Here is a 26,497-nt window from a genome sequence, read left to right as displayed (position 1 = left end):
GTGAAGTACACATGAAACCCATTCAGACCGCATTCACTTTTCTTCTCTCTTGTCAAGCCCTCTTTTAAACTAATGACATGCAAATGTACCCTACTGTTCAAAAGTTTGAGGTCACTTTTGTGCTCACTCAGCCTGTTTATATTTGATCAAAAATACAGAGTTTTTACAATGTAATTTATTCATGTGATGGCAAAGATGCATTTTTAAGAGTCATTACTTCAGTTTTCAGTGTCGCATGATGCTTCGAAAAGTCATTCTAATATGCTGATTTGGTCTTAAGAAACATTTCTTGTTAATATCAAATATGATGTTTTTGTGGAAACCATGGTTTTTTCAGCATTCTTTGATGAACAAAGTTCAGAAGAACAGCATTTATAGAAATACTTATCAATCACTTTCTGGATAAAAGCATTAATTTCTTTCAGAAAAGTAGTAAAAATCTTACTGACCTCAAACTTTTGAACCATAGTGTATTTATTCATTGCAGTTTTTAATAACATTAGCTAATGTAAATTCACCTGAATGGTTTCTAAGCGGTTAACACAGTTAAATGCACATTGTGAGTGCAGGAAGTGTGACGAAAAAGGTTAATTAAAAAATAATGGAATGGACAAGTTTACAGTTGATATTACAATGATGTATACCACCACGTTTTACTGACCCAAATATGGAAATATATTTTTAAAACCAAATATTAACAAATAAATGATGCCGTTTCTACAGTAAACCCATATAAAAACACTTTGATAACTAAGAAAATTTGCTAAGTAGTCCAAAACAGCCATACTGATCTGACTCAAAGTGAATATGAATATAAACACGGATCATTTGAAGGTGAGCAGTTGTTTTTAAGCATAACGGTGAAGCAATAAAGCAATGGCATTGCTGACTAGTGATTTGTAAAGGTTTCACCTCGCGTACTGAAATACTGTTGCTAAATAAAATAATAAGTAATAAAAAGTAGGAGTTGGTGTCAACCTGATAAGTTTGAAAATGGAATGTTAGGTTTTGGCACATAAACTAGATACTAATGTTTAGTTTGTCTTTCATTCTTTGTCATGCTGGTATCCATTCCAGCACTAAAATGGCTTTTTAAAACAAGTGTACAATCACTGAACCCATCTGAGGAGAGAAAAAAATAGCTTGCTCTACTCAAGCCAGTTCACACCTCATGCCATGAACCTTTCTGTTTTTAATATACATGTAGAGTTAAATACTGTGCTAACTACACAAATACATGTTTTATATTGTGTTATGGCACAGCATGGTGATGGTACTTTCCAGGGATGAAGTGGATCAGTGTAAAGTGCTTTGCAAAGCTCCTTTTATTTCCAGACTGTATTGTTGTAGGTGGCTTGTTCGAAGGAATCCCTTTTTGTCTTTAAATCCAGCATAATCCAAAATCCCTACTGATGGCAGATGGAAACATTTTCTCTTGACTAGGTGACTCTGTTTTCCTGACTTGGTGATTGTTTGTGTGCTTCAGGTTGGCGTGACTGAGCTCAGTCCTGAATGACAGTAATGGCCTTTAGGGTTGTCACATGGTGTGAGCTTTGTGTACATGTGGTTTATGTACTTAGGTGTTGCTGGGCTTCCTGCTGTTTATATTTCCCGTACCTATGAGACAACAAGGAGTGCTTTAGATAAAAAAAAAAGCTTCTATGGCAGTACAGTACTGTTTGCTCATATCTGATAAAATAAACACAATCAGTTTGTCTCTTCAAAATGAAATCCTCAACATGTTTGAGTAAGATGCATTTTAGAATATAGTAGCCTACAGAGTTCACTCACCATAAGCCCCCCTCCCGATCTAATGGAAGGACTTTGGCTTGCATCTCCCAGCATTCTCAGCAGTGTATCAACAGGGAGATTTCCTTCACCTCCACGAGTCAAATTCTTAACATGCCTGTGAGAATTATAGTGACATTGATCATTTACTTGTAAATTAGAGTGCATCTTATGAAAGCCCGTTTCCACCACTGAATAAAAAAAGTAGCTGCGACTTTTTATTTTACTATTATCTTATATTACTGTATCTTACTTCTTCTCAGAATTGCATGATACAAACTCAAAATTCAGACTTTTTTTCTCAGAATTGAGAGTTTGTATCTCCAAAGTCTGAATCTCAGAAATGTGATTTATTTCTCGCAATTGTGACTTTTTTCCTCAGAATTGCAAGTTTATCTCACAATTCTGACTTTATAACATGCAATTGCGAGTAATTAAGTCAGAATTGTGAGATATAAAATGACAATTCTGAGAACATATCAGTCTTTTTTCCCCCTCAGAATTGGACTATATAACTCGCAGTTGCATGTTTATATCTTATAATTCTAACAAAAAAAGTCAGAATTGTGAGATATAAACTTGCAATTGCGAGACAAAGTCAAAATTGCAAGACCGGATGGATTCTCTTTTCGAGTGAGGCTTTATACCGTATTTACGGTATATTTACGGTATCCTGTATCATCCCATTGTACTGTATTGTGTGTATTTTTTTATTTATTTATTTATTTATTTTTTTGGACATTTGTTTTTTTTTTTTTTTTTTTTTTGTATGGACTAATCTCTGTCCTATTTGTGCAATAAGCTGTGTAAGATTTTTGTTCGTTTTCTTTTGTTTATGTAACAGTTCAAAAGCTAAAATAAAATATTCAAAAAAAAAAAAAAAAAAAAGTCAAAATTGCAAGATACAAATTCACATTTGCGAGTTATAAAGTTAGAATTGCGAGATATAGACTCGCAATTCTGAGAAAAAAGCAGAATTTTGAGTTTGTCTCACAATTCTGGTTTTATTTCTCACAATTGTACAGTATCTTGCAATTTGCAAAGTCAAAATTTTTCACAATTGCAAGTTTTTATCTCGCAATTCTAACATCATAACTTGTAATATCAATTCTGAGAAAAAAAAGTAGGATTTTTAGTTTTTATCTTGCAATTCTGACTTTCTTTATCGCATTTGCGAGTTTATATCTCAATTCTGAGAAAAAAAGTCTGAATTTTGAGTTTTTATCTTGCAATTCTGACTTTATTTCTCACAATTGTGAGTTTATAAAAAGTTTTAAAAAAGTCAAAATTGCAAGATACAAACTAACTTTGTGAGTTATAGTTAGAATTGTGAAATATGAACTCGCAATTGTGAGAAAAAAGTCAGAATTGTATGTTTTTCTCAGAATTCTAACTTCATATCTCAAGTTTATATCAATTCTGAGAAAAAAAGTCAAAATTTTGAGTTTTAATCTAGCAATTCTGACTTTATAACTCGCAGTTGCAAGTTTATATCTCATAATTCTAGTAAAAAAGTCAGAACTGCGAGATACAATTCTCACATATCTCACAATTCTGGCGTTTTTTCTCGCAATTGCAAGTTTATATCTCAATTCTAAAAAAAAGTCAGAATTACGAGATATAAATTCGCAATTGCGAGAAAAAACTTAAGAATTATGAGATATGTGAGAATTGTGTCGGAAACAGGCTTCCATTCTAATGCTCACAGAGGCTGCATTTATTTGATGAAAAATACTGTAAAACAGTAACATTGTGAAATATCATTACAATTTTAAAGAATTGCTTTCTATTTTAATATATTTTTAACTATAATTTATTAAATGTAATTATTTGTGATGGCAAAGCTGAATTTTCAGGAGTCATTGTTCCAGTTGTCAGTGTCACAGGATCCTTCAGATATCATTCAAATGTGCAGATTTGCTCAACTATTATCCATTAGTATTGGTGCCAAATTCTGAACAACTTTTCTTACTGTTATCAACGTTGAAAACTATTTTTAGTGCTTTGTATTTTTGCTCTCTTTAAAAACAGTAACAATTTATTTACACTTAAATGTAACATTTAAAAAAAATGGTAATGATAGTAATAGTCATCAACCAGTTTATTAATATTAGCCAGAATTTTAACATCAGAGCATGTCTCATATTTTGTGCTCCACTTGAGCATAAATTAAAAATGCAAAATGACTCACCAAAGCCCCATGGCACTCTCCTGCAGCACGTGAATGACATCACCACATTTGATGATTACATCATCCTTGCCACACTTTAAATGGTCCAGCATTGCTCTATACCTTCCAGGAACCTAAAATACAACAAACAAACAAGCATAATACAATGTCAAAGCCAATGTGGAGACTATTTACAACCAAAATCCTTCACTGTTAATGAATCTTCCCCCAAATAATTGGGAATCTGAGTGATATCAAAAGGTCCAAGCTCACCAGCAGCACATCGTCTTCTTCATCAGAGTCTGAGATGTTCGAAAGGTCAGTGGTCCAGTCCTCCAGACCCTCACAGAGGTCCACAGAGTGAGATGTCCCTGGCCAGCCTACAAACCACAACCAGCCGAACCATAATGGCATCTCTCCGAACGGATTGTAAATTTTTCATGCATTCAATTGCGTGATTCAATTTCATGCAAATAAATGTGACACAATTTACATATTACATATTAAAAATTCCATTTCAAAACCCCATCATGTTCAATAGCATAGTAAATTTTCCTGCTCCTATCAACTAGACTAAATGGCAATGAAAATGGCCTTCGAACGGGCTCTGACTCACTGCGGCGATTGTGGTGGTGAGGACGCGGAGAAACGATGACTGGGTCTGTCAAAACCGGACTCACGCGGCCTGAATCGGCCTCCTCCGAGCTGACGGACGCCCCCTGGAGCTTGCTGTGAGGAAGGACATCAAAACAACCTGAGCAGCCAGTGATCTGTGTGGACGTCCAGGGCATGCATACGGACATATGCCTCACACTGACCGAGGAACCGAGGAACCGACGAACAGAAACAAGGCCGTCAAAAAGAACACAGGGCAAAAAGACAACAACAACCATCAAATGTCATCACAAACAGGATATTCTGAAACTGGACTGCAGTCAATAGAGTCAAATGGCAAACAGGCCTCAATATTAATGATGTTAAAACATTTAATATTAGCTGAGTTGACATGACACTGACCACAATCCTGTTCCGTTACACAACATTCAAAGAAATTGTTTGAAAAAACAAATATAAAGTACTATATGCTGCAAATGACTTCTCAAATTTAATTGTAAATTTAGGGTATATATTTTTTGAACATCTGTCACATCATAAATGATCCAAAATGCCAATAATATATACCATAATAATCCCAGATTTGCATATTTGCCAATTAATTAAACCATTACTTACATTAGATTTAAAATATATTTAAATGTCCAATTAGGATCAAATGCTGCTTAGACCACAACTTAAAAACCATGATTTTTGGAAACAGTTCATAACATTTATTAGACAGTCATTTACTGCGTGTAGCATTTTATGTTCGATTCTCCAAAGTCCAAATGTTTCTATTAAGTAGGTTTCAGAAATGATAAGAATGCGTGCTTCAAGAATGTTTTTCATTCCAGAAAAGTATCGATTAGTACCATATCCATCATGCAGATGGGCTCAAAGCATACAGTCTTAAAGGATAACTATTGCCAAAATGCAGCCTGGGCTGGTTTTTTTTACTGTAAACGAGACAAACTTATATCTAAAAGCATAATTACGACAAACGAGCCATTTTTGAGATTGACCGTGATTTTGTTTTGTGGTCAATGGCCGGTGAAAGGGAGTACTAGGGGCATAACTTTGAGCGCATCAAAATCGATATTTTTACAGCACTAAGAAGGCTCGACACACCATGAAACTTTGCTAGAAGTATCGCCTGGGTCTCTACACATGAACTCGAGCATTGAGAACATTGTTTGTGTACACAGCGTTTACTAAAAAGAACGTTTTTGAACAACTCACTTTCACTGTTTGGGTTTCCGCTCGCGGCCGTCTTGCCAGTCAAGAAGTGTCGATCTCCGAATGCGAATGAATGGACGAAAATAGGACGAAATATTAGGCTTATATGAGGCTCTTTTTACAACTAGAAGGTAAATATTGTTTTTCACTTGGGACAAAACAACGAATTAGCCGTGCATTTATATGGAAATATGCTTTAGGAGCTATTCATCCTCGCATTCGGAGATCGACACTTCTTGACTGGCAAGACGGCTGCGAGCGGAAACCCAAACAGTGAAAGTGAGTTGTTCAAAAACTTTCATTTTAGCAAACTCTGTGTACACAAACAATGTTCTCAATGCTCGAGTTCATGTGTAGAGACCCAGGCGATACTTCGAGCAAAGTTTCATGGTGTGTCGAGCCTCCTTAGTGTTGTAAAAATATCGATTTTGATGCGCTCAAAGTTATGCCCTTAGTACTCCCATTCACCGGCCACTGACCACAAAACAAAATCACGGTCAATCTCAAAAACGGCTCGTTTGTCGTAATTATGCTTTTAGATATAAGTTTGTCTCATTTACAGTAAAAAAAAAAAAAAAAAAACAGCCCAGGTTGCATTTTGGCAATAGTTATCCTTTAATGAATGTGATTTATATAAGGCAGCACTGTTTGACAAATTCTGTTGATTTTTGTTTAGATCCTTCCAAATGCAAGATGATTTACATATTTTACATCCATACTACAATAGAAGAGATTGCATAAATAATGTGAGGGGTTACGGGGATTCAGTGAGGATCACCTGTCGGCCAAGGGTGGAGATAATGGCTGCTCACCGTCCGGGTGAGCATTAACTGAGGAAGTGAAACACAGAGTTTGACCAATGTAATTAAGACATACCGATTCATAATTTAAAACATGCAACACTGATATGAACAGAAATAAAAATGCAGTGTAGGAACCTTTGTCAATCTTTTGCTGATTGTTTAGGATTTTTCTAATCTCAGTGAGCCATGCAATCTTCACATCTACAGTTGAAGCCTGTAAAATGAAACAATTACAAAATACAAATCATTTTTTACACACAAAAGTCTGAGGTCACCATATTTTTTCTTGTTTAATATTTAATTTTTTCATTTACTCATATTTTTAGATTTTATCAAATTTATATGTATAGTATATATCTTATAATATGTATAAAATATATCTATATCTTTGTATTTTCATTATTTTGTTATTATTATTATTATTATTTTTATTCAATTAAAAAGTAATCACCACAACCATTTTATTAAGATAGTTCAACTGAACCCATCATACACATATACAGTTTTGTTTGTTTGTTTAATTTTTCCCACATTAAAAATTCCAGATTTACACAGTACACACATTATTATATTGGATGTGATTAATTGTGATTTGACAATACTATTTTTTTTATATATAAACTTGGAATATTATACTACAGGGCCGTTGAATGCTTGAATCTGATTGGCTGACGAACGATTCAATGGTGTGCATTATTTTCAGGGAAACTCATGGCGAACGTAGTTCCAGGCAGCTTTTGACGGCATTACATGTCTACATGTCACTTCGCCACGATTTCAGTTATTTCATTTCAAAGGTCCTTACAGCTAAAAACAGCAAAATAACAAAACCCACAATGACACTGGACAAACAAATAAATACAGTAAACAACTGGATAAAAACGACAGATTATTTTCATGTTTTAGCCACAATATTACGTTTTATTATGTACGGAAAGCACAAACTGTTTCTCCCACTCTCTCCTTTACAGATGCGCACACACATTCAGTTTGCATACACGTTAGCATCGCGCTAATGCTGTTAGCTGCTTTGACGATTAACAACGTAAAAACGACATGACAGTTCCCGCAAGCGAGGTAACAACGGCGTGGTCTTGAAGAAAATGAACTTAAGTTCAACTATTAGTAGAGACGATGCTGCCAGTCACCTTTGAGAGACACACAGACCTGAGGGAGGTAATTTAGCAACTTATTCTTTCTCTCCCTTTCTTTTTGTCTGCTTGTCTGTCTAAACTTCATTATTAACTGCATTAGTTTGCTATCAACGGCTCAAGCGTCGTTACTAGGTCTAAAATTACGTTTTGGAACTAGCAACCAAGCGGTTGGATGAGCTGCGTAAGAAATTAATCCTACTCACAATAGCATTTTAAAGACAAAAACCGGACGATTGTCTTGAAATATATCATCTGATCGATGTCTTGAGGTGTGGTAACTCTAGTATAAGCGGAATAATTGACTTCGGTCCGTTGAATTCTACGAAAATAATGCACACCCGAGGTATTGCTTACTGAATATACACTCCCACTCCCAAGATTTTTAATGTTTTTAAATAAGTCTCCTCTGTTCACCAAGCCTGCATCTATTCGAACCAACATACAGTAAAAACAGTACAGTATTCTGTATGAACATATTTGGGTCAAAGAGCAAATTACCCAAAATCATAAATTCGTCCTAATTTACAGAAGACACCCACTAAAATGTTATTCAGTGTAACAATCTTGCCAGGCATATTTACAAGAATCAATTTATATTGAAAGACAAATTTCTTTCACCCCAAATACTAATTAGTTGTTCTACATTTCTAAAAACTGAAAAAAAAAACTCTCCTAGGTTTTGCCCATTTGCCAGTATTTTTTTTTTTTTGTAATTAATGTAATATGCTCCCTTATTCTTTTATATATTATAATATGTACAAGTCAGAATAAGCATGTTTAAATTTTTATATAAATATTATGTTACACTTAATGACAATGTAACATTATTTAATTTCAGTATTTTATTCTCCAAAAACTTATTTGAAACCTTAAAAGTAGACACTTTACTTACATTTAATATGCTTTCTATGGGCATATAGTCACTTTTGTAAACTTATTTTGACATGAGCATCTTAACGTCTATGACCCATAATAAAAATGTAATTCCTTCCTGTGGTTTCAAACCTGATTTTTTAGCATCATTACTCCACTCACATTCTAATATTCTGATTTGCTTTCCAAAAAACATTTATATTATTATGTTGAAAACAGCTGATTAGAATTTTTTCAGGTTTCCTGAAAAAAAAATCCTTTAATTAATTATCCTGCTTATTCCATGGTCATCTGCCAGATTATATACAAGTTAAATATATTTGACGGAATGTGTAAAAATGACGGTTATTTTCATCAGTTTCGGCTCGTTAACTCTTGCATTCTGCCTACTTCAAATCATACACAGAGATGAAACAGTGTAAGTGTTGACAAGAAGTTTGTGTATGCGCAGGGCAATCTATCTCCAAACTCTCCCTCTCTCTCTCTCTCTCTGTGTTGTGTGTGTGTGTGTGTGTGTGTGTGTGTGCGAGTTATGTGTGTTGGTTATTGTGCATCAATTAAAGCAGCACAATAATATAGGACTTGGCATTAACGTTCACTGTGAACAAGCAGTCTTTGATACATCCCTATCAACGAGGAGGTATTGAAGAGGCGTTATTAAGTGATGACAGAGACACTTGTAACTTTTTATACTGTAGAGTTTTAACCTTGATAAAATGACTCACCTGAACAACATACACCTCCTCTTTTCCATTATACCAAATTTCAAACTTCTTTACATCTCCTTTGACGTTTTCTGCGATACCAACAGCACTCATCTGCAAATGAAACAGAGGGGTCAAAGTTCTCACTTGGAAATTCAATAATGCCATATTTTAATAATCCTGTGGGTTTTTTAGCATCCAATGGAATTTGAATTAATCCAAAAACCCCTTTCATAAAAACCATCCACCTCTTTGAGCACACTTAAAATAGAGCTGGAATAAATAAACAGGTGCTTAACTTCAGCATCTGTGCAACACAACATGTACAAAAATGGTTTAAGTGCATAATACAGGTCAAAGTTAGGTGGTTAGATTCATGGTGGATGTTGTAATTGAAAAATCTGGCTGCAAAAAGCATCCTGCTTTTCTGGTCATTAAATAGCACATACAGTACGTTGATTTCTCTCTCTCTCTCTCTCACCATCAGGCAGTGTTTGAAGCTGTAAGAGGCTGTCCGATCATGTGCTTCTCCACTCTCCTCTCTCTTCTTGCAGAAAAGCAGAGCTCTTTCGTGAAGAAACAGATGCCTTTGCATTGGTTTAAAGCGAGCCATGTCCTTCATGCGTGTTGGCCCTTTCCTATGGTTGATCCAGACGTTGAAAGACCCCTGCATAAGGACACGGCCCAGGTCACTCAAATCTCCCTAGATACAGAGGACACAGAAAAAAGTGAATGTGGGAATGTAAGTAGCAGTGCATTCAAACTTAATTCATCAGCTGTCAGTCATGGTAAAAATAAAACCATTAAAGGAACAGTTCACCCAAAAATTTGAATTTGCTGAAAATGTACTCAATCTCAGGCCATCCAAGATGTAGATGAGATTTTTCTACATCAGAAGAGATTTCGAAAGACGAGACAATAATTTAAGGACTGTGCTGTGTAGATTACTTGTGGATTATTGTGATGTTTTTATCAGATGTTTGCCATTCTGACGGCACCCATTCACTGCAGAGGATCTGTTGGTGAGCAAGACATGCAATGCTTAATTTCTCCAAATCTGTTCTGATGAAGAAACAAACTCATCTACATCTTGGATGGCCTGAGGGTGAATACCTTATTTTTGGGTGAGCTACTCCTTTAATATTCCTCCTCTCTCCTTTGTCATTTATTGGCCGCACCTCATAACCAGTGATGGCAATTTGATGCATGGAGTCATTGACAGACTTGAGGAGGTCCAGCATGGCATTTAGCGCCCCCTGCAGCTCAGACGCATACTGTGAGTTTGAGCTATGTTTTAGTAGTTCCTAATCAGAGAGACAGACAGCATTTAGTGTAAATATACATCTGTGAGGGGGAAAAAACAAACATGAATTTGAATTATGATTTGTTATAGCTGAGCACCTTCAGAAGAAGCTGGTACTTGGTTAAACGTTGAACAGGTTTCAGCAAATATGAGTCCAGACCTAGTTTATGATCCAGCTTCTTTTTGCACTCCTGCATAGGAAAGAATATAAAATTAACAAAATAAACTATTTAAAACTCATTTAATGAATATAAAATAATACACTAATCACTATCTATCCCTATAAATATTGGCTAATGTTTATGAGTTGCTAATGTATAATACCTGGATGAAGGCTGAATCTGAACACTGCCTCCAGAGGACATCTGAGCGAGGCTTGTTCTGGCAGTAGCGCTCATAGACCTGAAAATTTTCTTTCTGCAAAAACATTCATTACCAGAAAACTTTTAAAGAGCATTAAGTAGCTATATAAGTGGTTCTCAGTGCTGGGCGCTTTGACCAAAAATCTTTTTTTTAGGATTCTAGGGGTTTCAAGGTTTATCATAGTTTTTCCCTGACTGTGCCATTACAGAATGAATCAGAATGCATTCGCAGAACCACTGCATTTTAATTACGAACCAAACAAAAATGCTACATAGCAGTTTTTGATATAAATTTACGGTGGCCAAGAGAGCCCAATGTGCTGCAAATAAAAAAAAACACCTGCAAATTAAGAAAACATCTTCATTATCACACGCTGCAAAAACAGAAATAGTCACAACACAACCAAACACAAAAACTTGCTGCAAAAACAGAAATGTGCTGAAAATACACTTAACGATACGAAACGATAGGTCTTCCGGGCAAAAAATTTAGTTTTTAAAATATATTTAAGCTTCTTATTCTAACATAAAAGGTCTTGTGTTTTGGGCCATTGTGCTTTGGCACAATATCTGTCAAGCAAACTAAAACCACAAGGGATTAATACGGTTTAATCCCTTCATCGAGTCTGACTTTCGCTGAATGGAGGGCCCTGGCGAAGCGATCAGTGTTTTCCGTACCTCAGAACAGCTCAGTTCACAGTAAATGCAGTGTTTATTGCATGTGCCGTAAGTTTAGCTGTGTTTGGGAATGCAGATGATTACAGCATTTTACTAGATTTGTAGTGAGACATTTTTGTAAGCCTGTTTTCACTGAAGCTGGAGTTTTTTGTCAAAATAAAAGCTCTACTGCCATTTCGATCAAAATTAAAGCTTAGTATGAATTTCTGACAGGTAGCATTTTAAATAGGTAATGTTACTGCAGTCCAAATTCAAAATATCTCTTTCAAGTGTAAAAATTAAGAAATACGTATTGTAATTTCCCTACTGTAGTGTAAAGCAAAAAAATATACCTATGAAATATTCTTTTTCATTTATTTTACAGTGCAGTTGTTTAAAGTTCAGGTTAGGGCTGTCACTCGATTCTGATGTTTTATTCCCCGTCTTGTAAGATTTGGTTGTTGCACACATTCATAATATGATCAATAAGAAGCTTTAACGGACATTTGGACATCTGACGTTACTCCAGGTTGACAAATGTCAAAGCATTTTATTTATTTAGAATTGTGGTGCCTTACACAAAAAATAAAAACATTTTTGAAGAGTCAGGACTGATGTTTGCTATGATTGTTTGACCCAGATATATAATATACATTTCATTAGTTTATCTTAGATTTTGTATTCTCCTGGGTGCACAAAATTATCATATAAAAATATGAACGTATTGGGTATCGGTATCGGCCACAAGAAGGACTTAATTATCGGCTATCGGTATCGGTAAAAAATTGTCATATTGTGCATCCCTAATTACATACAGTAAAGCTAATGTACATTATGCATTATAACAAATGCCTGCAGAGGGCGCCAATGGCCTGATGACTGTTTTTTAAACTTTAATATTTATTGACTTAACATTTAATTCAAATGTCCACTTAATATTTAATATTTGGCCCTTTCTTTACAACAGAAATGCTGCAGGCACTGTTATTTGTTGAATATGTGGACATTAAAACATGTAAACTTGGGGCGAGGGTTTAAACTTTTATTTTGAAAACGCAATGAACAGTTAGCATATAGAGATGAACAGATGTATTCTCCTGTGTTTGTGTAGGGTTATGAATGATAAACCTTACAAATCTGATGAAATGCACATGTTGGGTTCCCAGATAAACGTTATTGTAAACCAAAACTCACAATCACATGCAGAGATAGATTTGGAGATGCTCCACACATGTAAATGATAACATTTCTTGTACAGCAACATTTACTGTGAACGGAGCCGATCTGAGACGCACGTAAATAACTTACAAGCATGTAATAAATTAAAGCGAATATTTTAAACATTTAAAACGAGACATTGAGAACTTTTAAAAAGCATTAAAAAGCATTATCAGGCATTAACCTGCTTGTCACTCGACTTATCGTGACTAAATTCAAGATGGCGGCAACCGGTAATTTTACTAAGGGGAATGTCTGTATAAATCTTCTTGTAAATAAACTACCAGTGCTTTTTCAAAGTTCTCAATGTCTCGTTTTAAATGTCAGGGCCCTTGGAAGTCTACCAATGAAGTGTGGCGCTACTTTGTGCCTCGTAAATGGTGTAAAACAGTGATTTATTTACATGGCTAGTCCGATGCCCTATTCACCCTCATTGACAACCTGTTGTTAGCATCGGCTAACTAACGCCATATTTCGGACTGCAGTGGACAAGCCGACATGAGCTATGAAGGGTAAGTTCACACACGGTATCATGATTCAACACACTTTAGGTCAATATCACACCGGACTTCTCCTTTAAGTGGGTTTAATATATGGAATGCGCCACTTCTGGTATTTCGCTGATTACTCAACATGGGCAAAATGCAATCGAGGATTTTTTTAAATCGAATACTCGAATAGAATCGAGGAATTGTTACAGCCCTAGTTCAGTTTTTCTGACTTAAGCTTTCTTAGTTAAAAACATGGGTTTGAAATGTACAATGGGTTTGAAATGTTCATCTTCATTTGTCTTTTTTTTTATATCACAATAAATATTACATCGTGGACCTCATATCCAGATATTATTGTATCGTGAATTTTGATATTGTTACATCCCTAGTCAGAAGTGTATGCAGTTAGCAGGAATCTTCTCTCAATTCACACAACGCTGTGCCCCTCACTAGAGCTTCCTGTATTGCTTTTAAATTCAGGATTCTTTAATGAACAGAAAGTTCAAAAGAACAGAATTTCTGTTTGAAATAGAAAATCTTTTGTAACATTATACATGTCTTTACATACACTGTATACAGTATGTATGACACAGAATCTATGACAGCTCACCCGTTCCAGAAAGCACGCTCCCACTCTCTCTGGGGTCTCTAAGCAGCTCTCGAGGTCCTGCAGAAATATCCTGCACAACCAAGACAGGATCAGCATGAAATGTGTGTTCATGTGTCCATGTGTGTGGGCACATTTCTCACCTGCTGTGAAATTTATAGATCTCCGGCAGATTTCCGAATAGCTCTTCTTTCTTGTTTCGCAGTACAGATGGCAGTATATTAGAGAGAGACGGGTTATCCATCTCTGCCCTGTAACCCTGTCACAACATCATAGAGTAGTCATTTTTAGAAGTATTGCATTAGCTCTAATTGTACACTTTTCGTGTTGTGTCCGTAATCATTGTGCCAAATCAGACCCAGTGCAGTTTGCTTTTTGATATGGCAGTCTCCACCAACAGTTGTACAGGAAACATCACATTAACAGAGGAAAATATGCCTCACCATGACACTATAAACTACAATGCGAATGGAAAATGTGATTTTAAAATGAGTGCATCCAAAGGTCATCTACAATAGTACAGCTGTGAGGCAAATGGGATGAGGGAAAACAGAACACAGAGCAATTATTTCAAGGTTGTTTGGTCGGGACATTACCAGCAAAACAGACAGCAGCTCATCCACATAGATTCTCTCCGTCTCAATCAGCTCCTTCATTACGTGGCTGCAGAAGCGAGGGATGCATGGGAAATAACAGAGGAGAGAGGGGGAGAAAGATATGAGGACAGAACGGGAAAGAGACTGGTGAGAGACAGACAAAGAGAGGAGGTTGAGAAGAAATTTATGATTCATGAGCATACTTCTTTTTTTTGGTTAAGATAATGCATAAATGCTCACCGTTTGTGCTGGTCAGGGTTCTCAACTCCCTCTGGGCTGTAAGACAGACAGCTGCGGTTCTCCTCATAGTCGTGCATGACCTCTATCTACAAGAACAAGAAGAAAGTTCCTAAAGCTGTCAGCAACAAGAAGATGAAATGAACAATGAACAAGGACGATCAGCCAAACCTTTTTAGTGCTGGGACCTTTCCGTGAGGCCCTTTTTCCAGGAAGAGCGAGATCAAAAGAAAACCTTAAACTGGAGTTCACGTCAAAACCTTAGAAAAAGACAAGAAACATTCAGACATATGGAGACAGTGTATTTTTGCCATGTGCAAATGCGAATGAAATAGACAAACATACTGTGCTTTGGAGAGAATACAGGGGATTTGCAGCGTGGTGAGTTCTCGGGCCTTGGAGCGACTAGCTGGATGGGTCTGACCTGGATATCAGCCAGTTTCCTCAGACAGGCTTGTCTGCTCTGGATCATTCCCTGCACTGTTGATAACTTCTCTGTGACAGCCTCTATTTGAGACTAACAAGAAAGGAAGGGGGTGAACTTAAAATAGGCACTTGATCAATAGAGGACGAGTAAGGAAATACTGTAGGAACAGAGGGACATGGCATTGTTGCATTCCAGTGCTTTTTCAGAGATCAGATTTACAGTCAAAGCTTTAAACATTTCTCACATTATCAGTTTATTTGCTATAGTTTAGAAAATGGTAATAATATATGACAAGAACTAAAAAGTTAAACTGTGTCAGAACAAATTCATCTTGATAATGTCAGATAGCTTTGATATAAAGGTATGTAACAAAACATGGTCAGGCCCGTGTCAAATTAAAATTTTGGTCCCAAATTTTTATCCGTTTTACTGGTAGGCCACTGTATTAAGATGTTTTGGGTATAATATGTCACAGTTTAATTTATTTTGCTATCCTTACTTACATAAATGAACAAGTGTCCTGCACCCACTAGTAAAAAAAAAAAAAAAAAAAAAAAAAAGCTTGTTTCTGCCATGGATAAAAATAAACAAATAAATGGTCGTTAATTCATAAAAAATGACTTTTTACTTCACAGCTCTGACTTTTTTCTTTTTTTGCAATTCTAATGAAAATGTTAGAATTTTTGAGATGTTACTTGCGATTCTGAGAGGAAAAGTCAGAATTGTAAGACAAACTTTAAATCGTGAAGAATTCTAACTTTACATTTCACAATTCTGTTCAAATTATTATTCCATGGTGGAAACGAATAAATTGCAAGAATTGTAAACTCAGAGAATTCAGAGTAAAAAAAAAATCAGAATTCAGAGATGTAAATTTGGAATGGGAAGGAAAAAAGTCGAGAATTGTGAGATAAAAAGTTGCAAAGACCTTTTTATATATTTTTTATTCTATGGCAGATTTCTATACATTATCACTTATTGGATTTTAGTATAAACTTCGTCTTAGGAATTTCTACTAGGAGAAATAAAATAGAGACAAATGAAAAAATTGCTGACCAATTAAGATATAAAATTAATGTGGAAAGGATAGTACATATAGTTTGTTTGTAAAAGAATGTTTAAGTTATTTTATGTTTTTTTTTTTTTTTTTTTTTTTTTGGTATTTCATTTAATCTTTTTCCTGTCTAAGAGAAAAAAAGGATATTGTGAGATATTAAAGGGATAGTTAACCCGAAAACTTTTCTCAAAATATTTTCTTGTATGTTCCACAGAAGAAAGACAGTAATACAATTTTTTTATTATTATATAAATTATTTAAACTATAGAACAAATGAAGATGAACAAGCACATTAAAGCTTTATAATGGGATCCAAAAATTTGAGACCACATAAAAAAACTGGCTTGCTGTCGTTAAAGTGAGCATGAAATTGAAAATCTATTTTTATAAATTCATACTGGCTTCAGACCGTATATTTGTATCTTATTCCGTTACTGTACCTGTAACTGTGGTGTGAGTATTGCTTCAAACTCCAGACTAAGAACATCCGGGTTAGACCGCACCACTGAGGGCGCCGTCTCCATGAGTCTCTCAATGTCTCGCAGGGCTCCCTGCGCCCCCTCTTTGGACTGAAACTTATCCAACAGCTGGTTAGCCAGCAGATAGGCCCCCTCATCACACCAACGCACAGTCTGCCCATACACAGATATGCAGAGTCTGTATGTGCTTTTGCATAAAATGTATATATCACATATTTCTTGAATTTGCATAGTTATTACCTCCTCCAACCGCAACAGCAGGTCTCGTATGCGTGTGAGAGATGCCCGTTTGGCACGCAGAGCTGTTGTGAGAGTGTCAGAGTGATGCCTCAGTTCATTGCAGCGCTGAACTATTAGGGCAAGAGCGTAGTGATGACTCGCTGCCAGCTGGTGCCCATGCAGAATAATAATCTGAGCACGGCCCATTTCTTCCTGCAAGAACAACAGAGTGCTCTCAGTTTTTAATAGTCAATATAAATCAATATTTGTGGCATGGTCAAAAAGGTATGTTTACTAGTAAAAAGAGAAGGTCAGTTATTTTAATCTTTAAGATATTAAACCTCTGCTGTGGTCTCCAGCATCTCAAGGTCTTTGAGCAACTGCTCCGTCTGGGCCACTGTTGTCCCCACAGAGTCAATGGCTTTCTCCTGTGCACTGAGTTTCTCCAGAATGGCCTCCATCTATGCACAGACCAAAACCAAATAAATTCACTAATGCATTAAAGAATAAATATTTTATAGTGCATTCATTCAACAAAAAATATTATAGAACACTTGACATTGGTATAATTACAAATTACAAAAGAGTAGAGTAATCCGAATGAACTTCCAATGCTGCATATACTGTAGGTGGACCATTTTAGATGAACCGATTTACTAAAATGAATAATTTTTTCCATTCATGCACATGAGAAATTGAACTGGTTAAGAAAAACCGATTCACTAAAATGATTGCATTTCCCAGAGCTGCTTATGGGACAGTGAACACTTTTGGTTGAATTCATTCACTAAAATGACTCAAGCTTTACAATGCTATGCATGACAGAGATAAGAGCCCTTGAAGGATAATCTGATTCACTTGAATGAATTGGATGAGAGTATGAATTTAGGAATAATTTAGGATTTAGGATGAACCGACAAACTAAAATGAATCAGACTTTCCAATGCTGCATATGAGAAAGTGAACCATTTAGGATGAACTGATTCACTAGAATGATTACATTTTCCAGAGCTGCATATAGCAAAGTGAACCATTTAGGTCAAACTGATTCAGTAAAATGACTTGCACTTTCCGATGCTACGCATGACAGAAATGAGTAGGGAATTGACCGATAATGATTTTTTTTTTTTTAACCGATACCAATACTGATTATTTGCATGTTTATGTGCCCGATAACCGATGTGCAGAACCGATATTTATTTACTGTTGCAAAGTAAATAAATGACTGAGAATGTCATCTTTAAAAAAAGTGTTGAAAATTTGTCTTTTTACCATTTTATTCATGAAAAACAATCAGCTGCAACACTAACAAGTAACACTAAATAAATGTAGAATGTCTAATGTTTTCAAATGGAGAAAATAAATAAATAACAGGAGTCGTCAACTTCATTTTAAACTACAGTTTTAGTAGGTTTATGTGCTATTTAATATAAAGAGTGAAAAATAATGTTAAATCACTGAATAATATTCTCTGGAATATTGGAATATAACAAATAAAACATTGTATTTTTTTTGCATTTCTCAAGTGGTATGTTATATCAGAATTACTAACATTTTTGTCATTCTAAATTCTGACAAAGTGCTGTTTATCTATGCATTTACCATGTGCTCATTCATGGCTGTATATTATTTAATTTAAGCACATTTACATTTTACTTTATTGGGGCACGACTAAATGAATTATCTTGTGACTTTGTGAGTTTGTCTCTATTTCTTACAAAACCGCTATCTGATTATGGTGAAATGCTTAAATATTGGGAAAAATATTGATAAATTGATATATCGGTCGATCTGTAGAAATGAAGATTCTTAAAAGACAAATTGACACACTAGAATGAATCAGACAGTTACACATGACAGTATAAACCATTTAGGATGAACCGATGGACTAGAATGAATAGATTTCCCAGTGCTGCATATGACACAGTGAACCATTTGGGTCGAACTGATTCAGTAAAATGACTCATGCTTTCGAATGCTACACATCACAGGTTAAAAGTTTCTTGATAATTTACTCACCCCCAAGTCATCCAAGAAGTTCATGTCAGAAATAAAGCTGCAATTTGGACCTTCAACCTGTTGAGCACTGTTGAAGTCCACTATATGGAAAAAAATTCTGAAATGTTTTCCTCAAAACCCTAATCTTTTTAGACTGAAGAAAGACAGACATGAACATCTTGGATGACATAAGGCTGAGTAAATTAGCAGGGAATTTTTATTCTGGAAGTGAACTAATTCTTTAAGATGAACTGGTTTGCTAGAATGACTAATGCTTCATATGACAAGAGGAAAGGTAAGTGCAAAGTAGTATGTGCTGTACAAAGACATTCAAAACAGCAATGCTGCACTGTATCGCTAATCTTTGGGAAAATGTAGCTTGTTACTAGAAAAGCTGAGAATTCAGTGTTTTTAAAGGACAATTGGTATTTTTAGTTTGTTACTCCAACACTGGTCTGTACCTCATGGAAGCTCATCTCATATTGAAGCAGTTGAAGGTATTGTTGAAGCTTGAGGTGGTGCTTCTCAAAGAAGCCGTCAAAAGCCATTTCCATGTCCCGTAACTGTGCCACAAGCCTGCAGGAAACACACAGAGACTATAAAGATGAATGCAATGGACCAATTTTGGCAGAAATATGTATTCTGACCTAGTGGAAATTAAACCAATCCAATACTGGAAGATAAAAAAATAAAAGAGGCAATAAATACAGCATTTTGATTGCTTGAATCACATAAATACTCCTTGGAGAGTTATTCAGCTACCCAAAATAGCAGATGACAATGATTTACTTACTCTGCTGGTGCTGGTGAGTAATAGCCTTCATACCTCTGCACTCTTTCTTTGTCTTGGCTGATGTCTCTGTCTTCTGCTGCAGCGCCTTCCACTGCTTTTGAGGCCTCAAGGTTTGAGAGAAGCTGGCGTCCTTCCCTCATAACTGACCTAATGTCATCCTGTAATAGTTTTCAAACCATATATCACTGTTTATGAGTATAATACATACACAACTGCAGAATCATCCTCCTACCTTCATCTGCCTGTATTTTTCAGTATGCGCTCTGAGGAGGTACTCAATGCCACTGGCTTCATCAGGCAGCTCGATCTCAGACAGTTCTGTGCCAAATGTCTGCAGCAATTGAGCGATCTCTTTCACTGTCACTGCAAAACTCTCTATGGCCTGGAGGGGGCAGCACAGACAAAAATATGCATTACTCAGCATTTACTGCAATTGTAGGTCAAAGCTTCTTTATCTAAAATCAGATTTGCATGAATTTACATTTGCAAGTCGCAAATAATGAATAGGAAGTAAACAGATTTCACTTAGTAAGTGATTTGCTTCTCTTATTAAATAGTGAAGCATACAATGCAATTTGGTGATTTAATTTCATTTTGTGAATCATATAATGACATTTTTTGTTACAGTATAAATCTCCTCTTTCTTCCTTGCTTGAAATCAATGTGCTACAGTGCACAACAGAATGCTTACTGTTTGCAGAACTATCCAGTCACTATGGCATTCCTCCAGCGTACCGCCAAACTCAGTGCTCAGTTGATTTTCATCAATGAAGCGAAGCAGGTCTGTCAGGGAGCTTAGCATTACCATCTGAATTAGGCAGAAAAAAGCAGGGAATTAATTAAGCATGGTATATTTAATGAAAACAGAGTTAAAACAGAGTCTATTCGATAAGCAGGCAAACCTTTTAAAGGTGAAAAGGCCTTTTAGGCTTTTTAGCAAGTGATGAAAATTATAAAATTCTTCAAATCTGTTCCAATGAAGAAACATTTTACATTTTACTCACTATGAGTGAGTAATTGCCAAAACTTTTCACTTTTGGGTGAACTGTTCCTTTAATGGCCTTATTATGGATAAATAAAGACTGAAAGAAACAGATTTTAAATATCAAATGTTCTCCCAAGTAATTAGTTGCTATTTAATGATTCAGTATTGTACAATCTGATGTTTGTTTTGTTTCTCAAGACAGGAATATGAGTATAATGACTGTTTCATATTGTTCTCAGCTCGTACCGGCATCTTGAGCGCAAAGTCGTCCTGGCTAAAGCGGAAACCGAGGTCTGTTCCAGTGGTCTGCAGGTGGGTTTTGGGTCTCAGCACTAGAACCAAGTGCAAATGTCCAGGGAATGACATCTGAAGATGAGATATGGTATTTCAGTACATATGGACACATTCAACTCATATCCAATCACATAATTCAGAATGATTATAACAATTTATTTAGAAACAGCAGGGTGGCTGCTTGTGTATCATCCTCCTACTTCTAATGTGTGCACAGATGTACAAATCTAGGTCAGACACCCACCTATTTCAATAAATGCACATATTTAAATTGTAATTAAGTAAACAGATTAAACATCAAGCACAGAACTTGAATGACAATTAAAATGTGTTTTAGCTTATAAAAGACAAAAATTTGAAGCTAACACTTCGTGTAACACCTTTCTTGCTGATTCAAGCATGTAATTCAATCTAACTAGCAACTACTCTGGACTTTTTCAGACCCTTAAAGACAATCAATGTCCATGGAAATTTAAGACTGACTCTCTCTAACTGCTAACGCTCACAAATCAGTGTAAGCTGTCTGTCTTCTCGCTTTTTGATTGATCAGTAAACCTCATCAGAGACACTCGTCTAGTCATCCAATTTACTTCATCATCAGGGGTTAAATATACCTTTATGGAACATAGTGTAATAACGCAATAAAAACACATTATGCACAGTCAAAATAAGTATATAGTCCTAATTATTGCGTTAGTCATACATGGAGTTGCAAGCGGTCATGTGTTCAAAACCGATCATTGCACATGCCTGTAATCAAATGTAAATCGCACCACTGCTCACTGCAATAATTATCCCATTCCTAACTAATAGTTAGTATTACAAATGCACGCGTTTATAGGCTTGTTTATAGTTTCTCATTAATCTAAAGCAAACAAGACTCCCACCCGCCGCCCCGCATTAGCGTTTGTCAGTTCTGCAGTAGGTTATAAACCCGGTCCAAAACAGAGAAGAATCCATCTTACCGCAGCCCTCTGGATCCGGGGCAGTCCCCTGAGTGGATTAGCCTCCGCCATTGTTTCTAATTTGCCCGTTTCGTGGGGATGTAGACCCACTTCTTAGCCTCACAACTTCCCTCCCTCCATGACTTTGTCTACGGGACTGTGAGCAGCAGCAGCAGCGAGCAGCCGCAGAGCGGATGCTGCAGTGCCGACGACACCTTGACCGCACTCATCTGATCATTACTATCACACCTATAATACATGGCACTCTTACGCAGAACAAAATGTGTCTATGAAACCACAGTTTTGTGTAATTGTCTCGATTCAGATCTGATTGTATTATATTGCAAGCGACACGAATTATAAAATCCAGCACCATGAACAGAGGTCGATACGCACTCGGGAAGTAACGGCCATATACCTATTCCTACCTCAGACCTACCTACATCATTATCTCACTTACATATAATAATCATAAAAATGTATACATACAATCTACCGTATATAAAAAAATATATAAATTATGAATACAGCGTGTGCTGTATATATATAATATTATAAATATGATTATATAATATTTATTTCTTACATAATAAATATAGGGCTTAGAAATTTTTTGCGTTTTCACATTTTTCATGATAGGACAGTGGAGATAGGACAGAAAACCAGTGGGAGAGAGGGGGAGGGGGGGGGAGGGGGGGGTGCAGGATCAGGAAGGGTTCAAGAGAAATGATTCGAACTCGGGACACTCAAAGCGACAACCATGTTCAGGGGAGGAGTGGGGCACTAAAATCCACCAGGAAAATTCTGACCGCACCGGCCCGCCCCCCTTTTAATATAATACTAAATCTTTTTTTTTTTTAATCTGGATGAAAAAAAAAACACAAAACAATTTAGTGCTTCTGAATTTTTACCGATATAGCTGATGGAAATGTCTTATCGATAAAATTTCTCATGTGTCGACATAATCTTTTTCCGTTTAACTTTAGCGCATAAATTCTAAATCCATACTTCAAATGTCGCAAAAGTCTGTTTGTAAACTTTTTGTAGAGAAAAGGGGCTTTGCTACGTTGCAAGTTAAAATTTATTTATTTTGTTCTGAAGATCTTGTTTTATGTGGATATTGGAATGATAAGTACAACATTTTAAATTAACTTGTTGGCTTGTTAGCTTTTTATATTTTTGTTCTTCTTGTGTTATGAGTATTGTTCCATTAAATTTAAAGGGTTTGTTCTGAAACAAGGAGGAGGCGCCGACACGATCATTTGTTTTTTTTTCCCCCCTTGTAAAAGTGGAAACAACTTACAATAGCCTACTCCTTCGTTTGTGGTCATATAAGAGTAAGACATTGTTCCAAACTATTCTAAATATGTATTTTATTAATGCACATTCACAATAAAAACAAACAGTGTGCTTTTGTAAAAAGGAAACAAACATGATGCCTCAAGAGTGCATCAGAAAAATGAAACTAAATTCTGCATAGGTTGATATAGGCTGCTAATTGTTTCACATTTTTTTCTTTCATTTTGTTAATTCATAATTCATTTAGAAAATAACTTTATTTTATTTATTTTATATATAGCTGTATAATGTTTTCCTCCATTCGCAGAAGCGCTGCAGGTGCGTGACCATGTGAATCCTCACACTCTGTTGTTTATGCTGCTTTTTGCGTGTATAAAATTAATCCATGGAAAACACATGTAGGTATTTTTAATGGGTCACAGCCGTGTATTAATTAAAATTTCCTTTAATTGTAATTTAACAATCTTGTAAGTTAACAGTTAAAAATGTCTTAACGACCGTCGGTTGTCAGGAGAAATAAAATAACCGAAATGAACACTCCCATTTCTAAATAAAAGTTCATCAGAAAAATGATAATAATACAAATGCTCCTGTTTATGATTATTGTTGATGATCAAGTAAATAGTCTATGACAAAGTACAAAAAAAAAAAAAAACTCATGACACTTGTTAATAAAAATTAGCTAACATACAATTTAATATTAGATTTTGTTTCAAATGGATAAAGAACAGTCTACTAGCCTATATAATTTACGCAATATAGGTGAAATTATGTATGGAAACAGCTCAAGGGCAGTTTTTTTTGCAATACACCAAAACTTATGCGACAGTTCGTTTTTTTTAGGGATGAGGTCATTACGCACACCATTTTATCGGTAAAAGGCCGGTTGGAAGGAAAACAGGATGTAGACAGCAAATTTTGCAGGTTTTTTTTTTAGACATATTCTCTTTGTCGATAACAAAACAGTGCAAAAACTGGATGGAAACTTGGATAGTGACAGCCACTATCTCCAGCAGGAAGCTAGTTTTCCACAAACGGTCTCCCATCCATGCACAGAGCAGACTTGGGCCTGCTTAGCTTTAGAGAGTAACCAGAATCTGACTACTGCAAGCAACAGTTGAACTTGTTCTTTCTGGTTGAATGAAGCTGCTCTGATAGAGGGGTAGCGCATCCTGACAGGTTCAATCAGGCCAGCGGAATGTGCTACCACCTCCATAAATGAGGTCAAATTCATCATTAAGGTAGGGAATTAATGACCACAGAAATTCAGGAGGCCAGTTTAATGCCTCATGCGAAGGACGATCCTTTTTACAGCTGCCGGATTAAGGTTTCATCAAACATTTGCTCCTTTTCACAGCCTGGAATCTGCCTCGTTGTATTAGGACTTTTGTATTAGGAATGCGCTACTACCTCCATAAATGAGGTCAAATTCATCATTAAGGAGGGGAATTCATGCGTACAAAAGATCAGGAGGCCAGTTTATTGCCTCATCCGAAGGACGCTCCTTTTTGCAGCTGCCGGATTAAGGTTTCATCAAACATTTGCTCCTTTTCACGGCCTGGAATCTGCCTCATTGTATTAGGACTTTTGTACCCATAAGTACATGTCAGGAAAAGAGCCCTCCTGCTGGCCAGACTAGTTTTTCACAAAGGTAGCGCATCCTGCCAGGCTCTATAAGGCACCGCAGAAGTTATTTTTGTATATTTGGACTTTTGGAACCTAAAGTACATGTCAGGGAATGAGCAACCCCTGCTGGCTGGACTAAAACTATCTCCAGCAGGAAGCTAGTTTTCCACAAAGGGTCTCCCAATCATACACAGACTACTGCAAGCAACAGTTGAACTTGTTCTTTGTGGTTGAATGAAGCTGCTCTGATAGAGGGGTAGCGCATCCTGACAGGTTCAATCAGGCCAGCGGAATGCGCTACCACCTCCATAAATGAGGTCAAATTCATCATTAAGTTAGGGAATTAATGGCCACAGAAAGTCAGGAGGCCAGTTTAATGCCGCATGCGAATGACACTCCTTTTTACATGTGCCGGATTAAGGTTTCATAGAAACATTTGCTCCTTTTCATGGCCTGGAATCTGCCTCGTTGTATTAGGACGTTTGATCCCATAGGTACATGTCAGGAAAAGAGCCCCCCCCGCTGGCCAGTATAAAAGTCCTAATACAACGAGGCAGATTCCAGGCCGTGAAAAGATGAAACTGATGAAACCTTAATCCGGCACCTGTAAAAAGGAGTGTCATTCGCATGCGGCATTAAACTGGCCTCCTGATCTTTTGTACTCATGAATTCCCATCATTAATTATGTATTTGACCTCATTTGTGGAGGTGGTAGCACATTCCGCTGGCCTGATTGAACCTGTCAGGATGCGCTACCCCTCTATCAAAGCAGCTTCATTAATTTGCATAACGCAAGTTCAAATGTTGTTTGCAGTAGTCATATTCTGGTTAATCACTAAAGCTAAGCAGGGCTAAGCCTGGTATGTACATGGATGGGAGACCTTTGTGGAAAAGTATTTTCCTGCTGGAGGGAGATTTAATTCAGCCAGCAGTGGGTGCTCATTCCTTGACATGTACTTTATGGGTCCAAAAGGCCTCCTGACTTTTAGTGGTCATTAATTCCCTACCTTAATGATGAATTTGACCTCATTATGGAGGTGGTAGCGCAATCTGCCGGCCTTATAGAGCCTGGCAGGATGCGCTACGTTTGTGAAAAACTAGTCTGGCCAGCAGGGGGGGGGGAGGGCTCTTTCCCTGACATGTAACTATGGGATCAAACGTCCTAATACAACGAGGCAGATTTCAGGCCGTGAAAAGGAGCAAATGTTTTTATGAAACCTTAATCCGGCCCCTGTAAAAAGGAGTGTCCTTCGCATGAGGCATTAAACTGGCCTCCTGACTTTCTGTGGTCATTAATTCCCTACCTTAATGATGAATTTGACCTCATTTATGGAGGTGGTAGCACATTCCGCTGGCCTTATAGAGCCTGGCAGGATGCGCTACCTTTGTGAAAAAATTGTCTGGCCAGCAGGGGGGGCTGTTTCTCTGACATGTAACTATGGGATCAAACGTCCTAATGCAACGAGGCAGATTCCAGGCCGTGAAAAGAAGCAAATGTTAATCCGGCCCCTGTAAAAAGGAGTGTCCTTCGCATGAGGCATTAAACTGGCCTCCTGACTTTCTGTGGTCATTAATTCCCT

At 36.5% G+C, this 26,497-nt stretch overlaps 1 protein-coding gene across 2 annotated transcripts; it reads right to left on the bottom strand.

Annotated features, from left to right (window-relative positions):
- Positions 1 to 19: 19 nt before the first annotated feature.
- On the bottom strand, positions 20 to 22,356 carry mcf2b (MCF.2 cell line derived transforming sequence b). 2 transcript variants are annotated; one of them, XM_073829113.1, is made up of 27 exons: positions 22,014 to 22,356; positions 21,001 to 21,120; positions 20,461 to 20,577; positions 20,002 to 20,151; positions 19,803 to 19,927; positions 19,438 to 19,552; positions 17,320 to 17,439; positions 17,000 to 17,191; positions 16,721 to 16,912; positions 15,142 to 15,313; positions 14,968 to 15,056; positions 14,800 to 14,885; positions 14,560 to 14,626; positions 14,107 to 14,222; positions 13,967 to 14,036; positions 10,953 to 11,045; positions 10,727 to 10,819; positions 10,504 to 10,629; positions 9,807 to 10,028; positions 9,347 to 9,439; positions 6,730 to 6,808; positions 6,570 to 6,621; positions 4,575 to 4,771; positions 4,232 to 4,338; positions 3,980 to 4,092; positions 1,792 to 1,906; positions 20 to 1,617 (listed from the first exon to the last, which is right to left on the bottom strand). In XM_073829113.1, exons 1-27 carry the CDS (start codon positions 22,062 to 22,064, stop codon positions 1,603 to 1,605), a joined length of 3,087 nt encoding a protein of 1,028 aa, XP_073685214.1. In that variant the 5' UTR covers positions 22,065 to 22,356; the 3' UTR covers positions 20 to 1,602. The 2 variants fall into 2 exon arrangements, with proteins under 2 accessions (XP_073685214.1, XP_073685215.1); XM_073829114.1 differs by having other exon boundaries at positions 4,575 to 4,687.
- Between the last annotated feature and the right edge of the window lie 4,141 nt (positions 22,357 to 26,497).

This window comes from Garra rufa, chromosome 23, assembly GCF_049309525.1.
Source record: "Garra rufa chromosome 23, GarRuf1.0, whole genome shotgun sequence".
Classification (NCBI taxonomy): Eukaryota; Metazoa; Chordata; class Actinopteri; order Cypriniformes; family Cyprinidae; genus Garra; species Garra rufa.
This window is presented reverse-complemented; position numbering and strand designations above follow the sequence as displayed.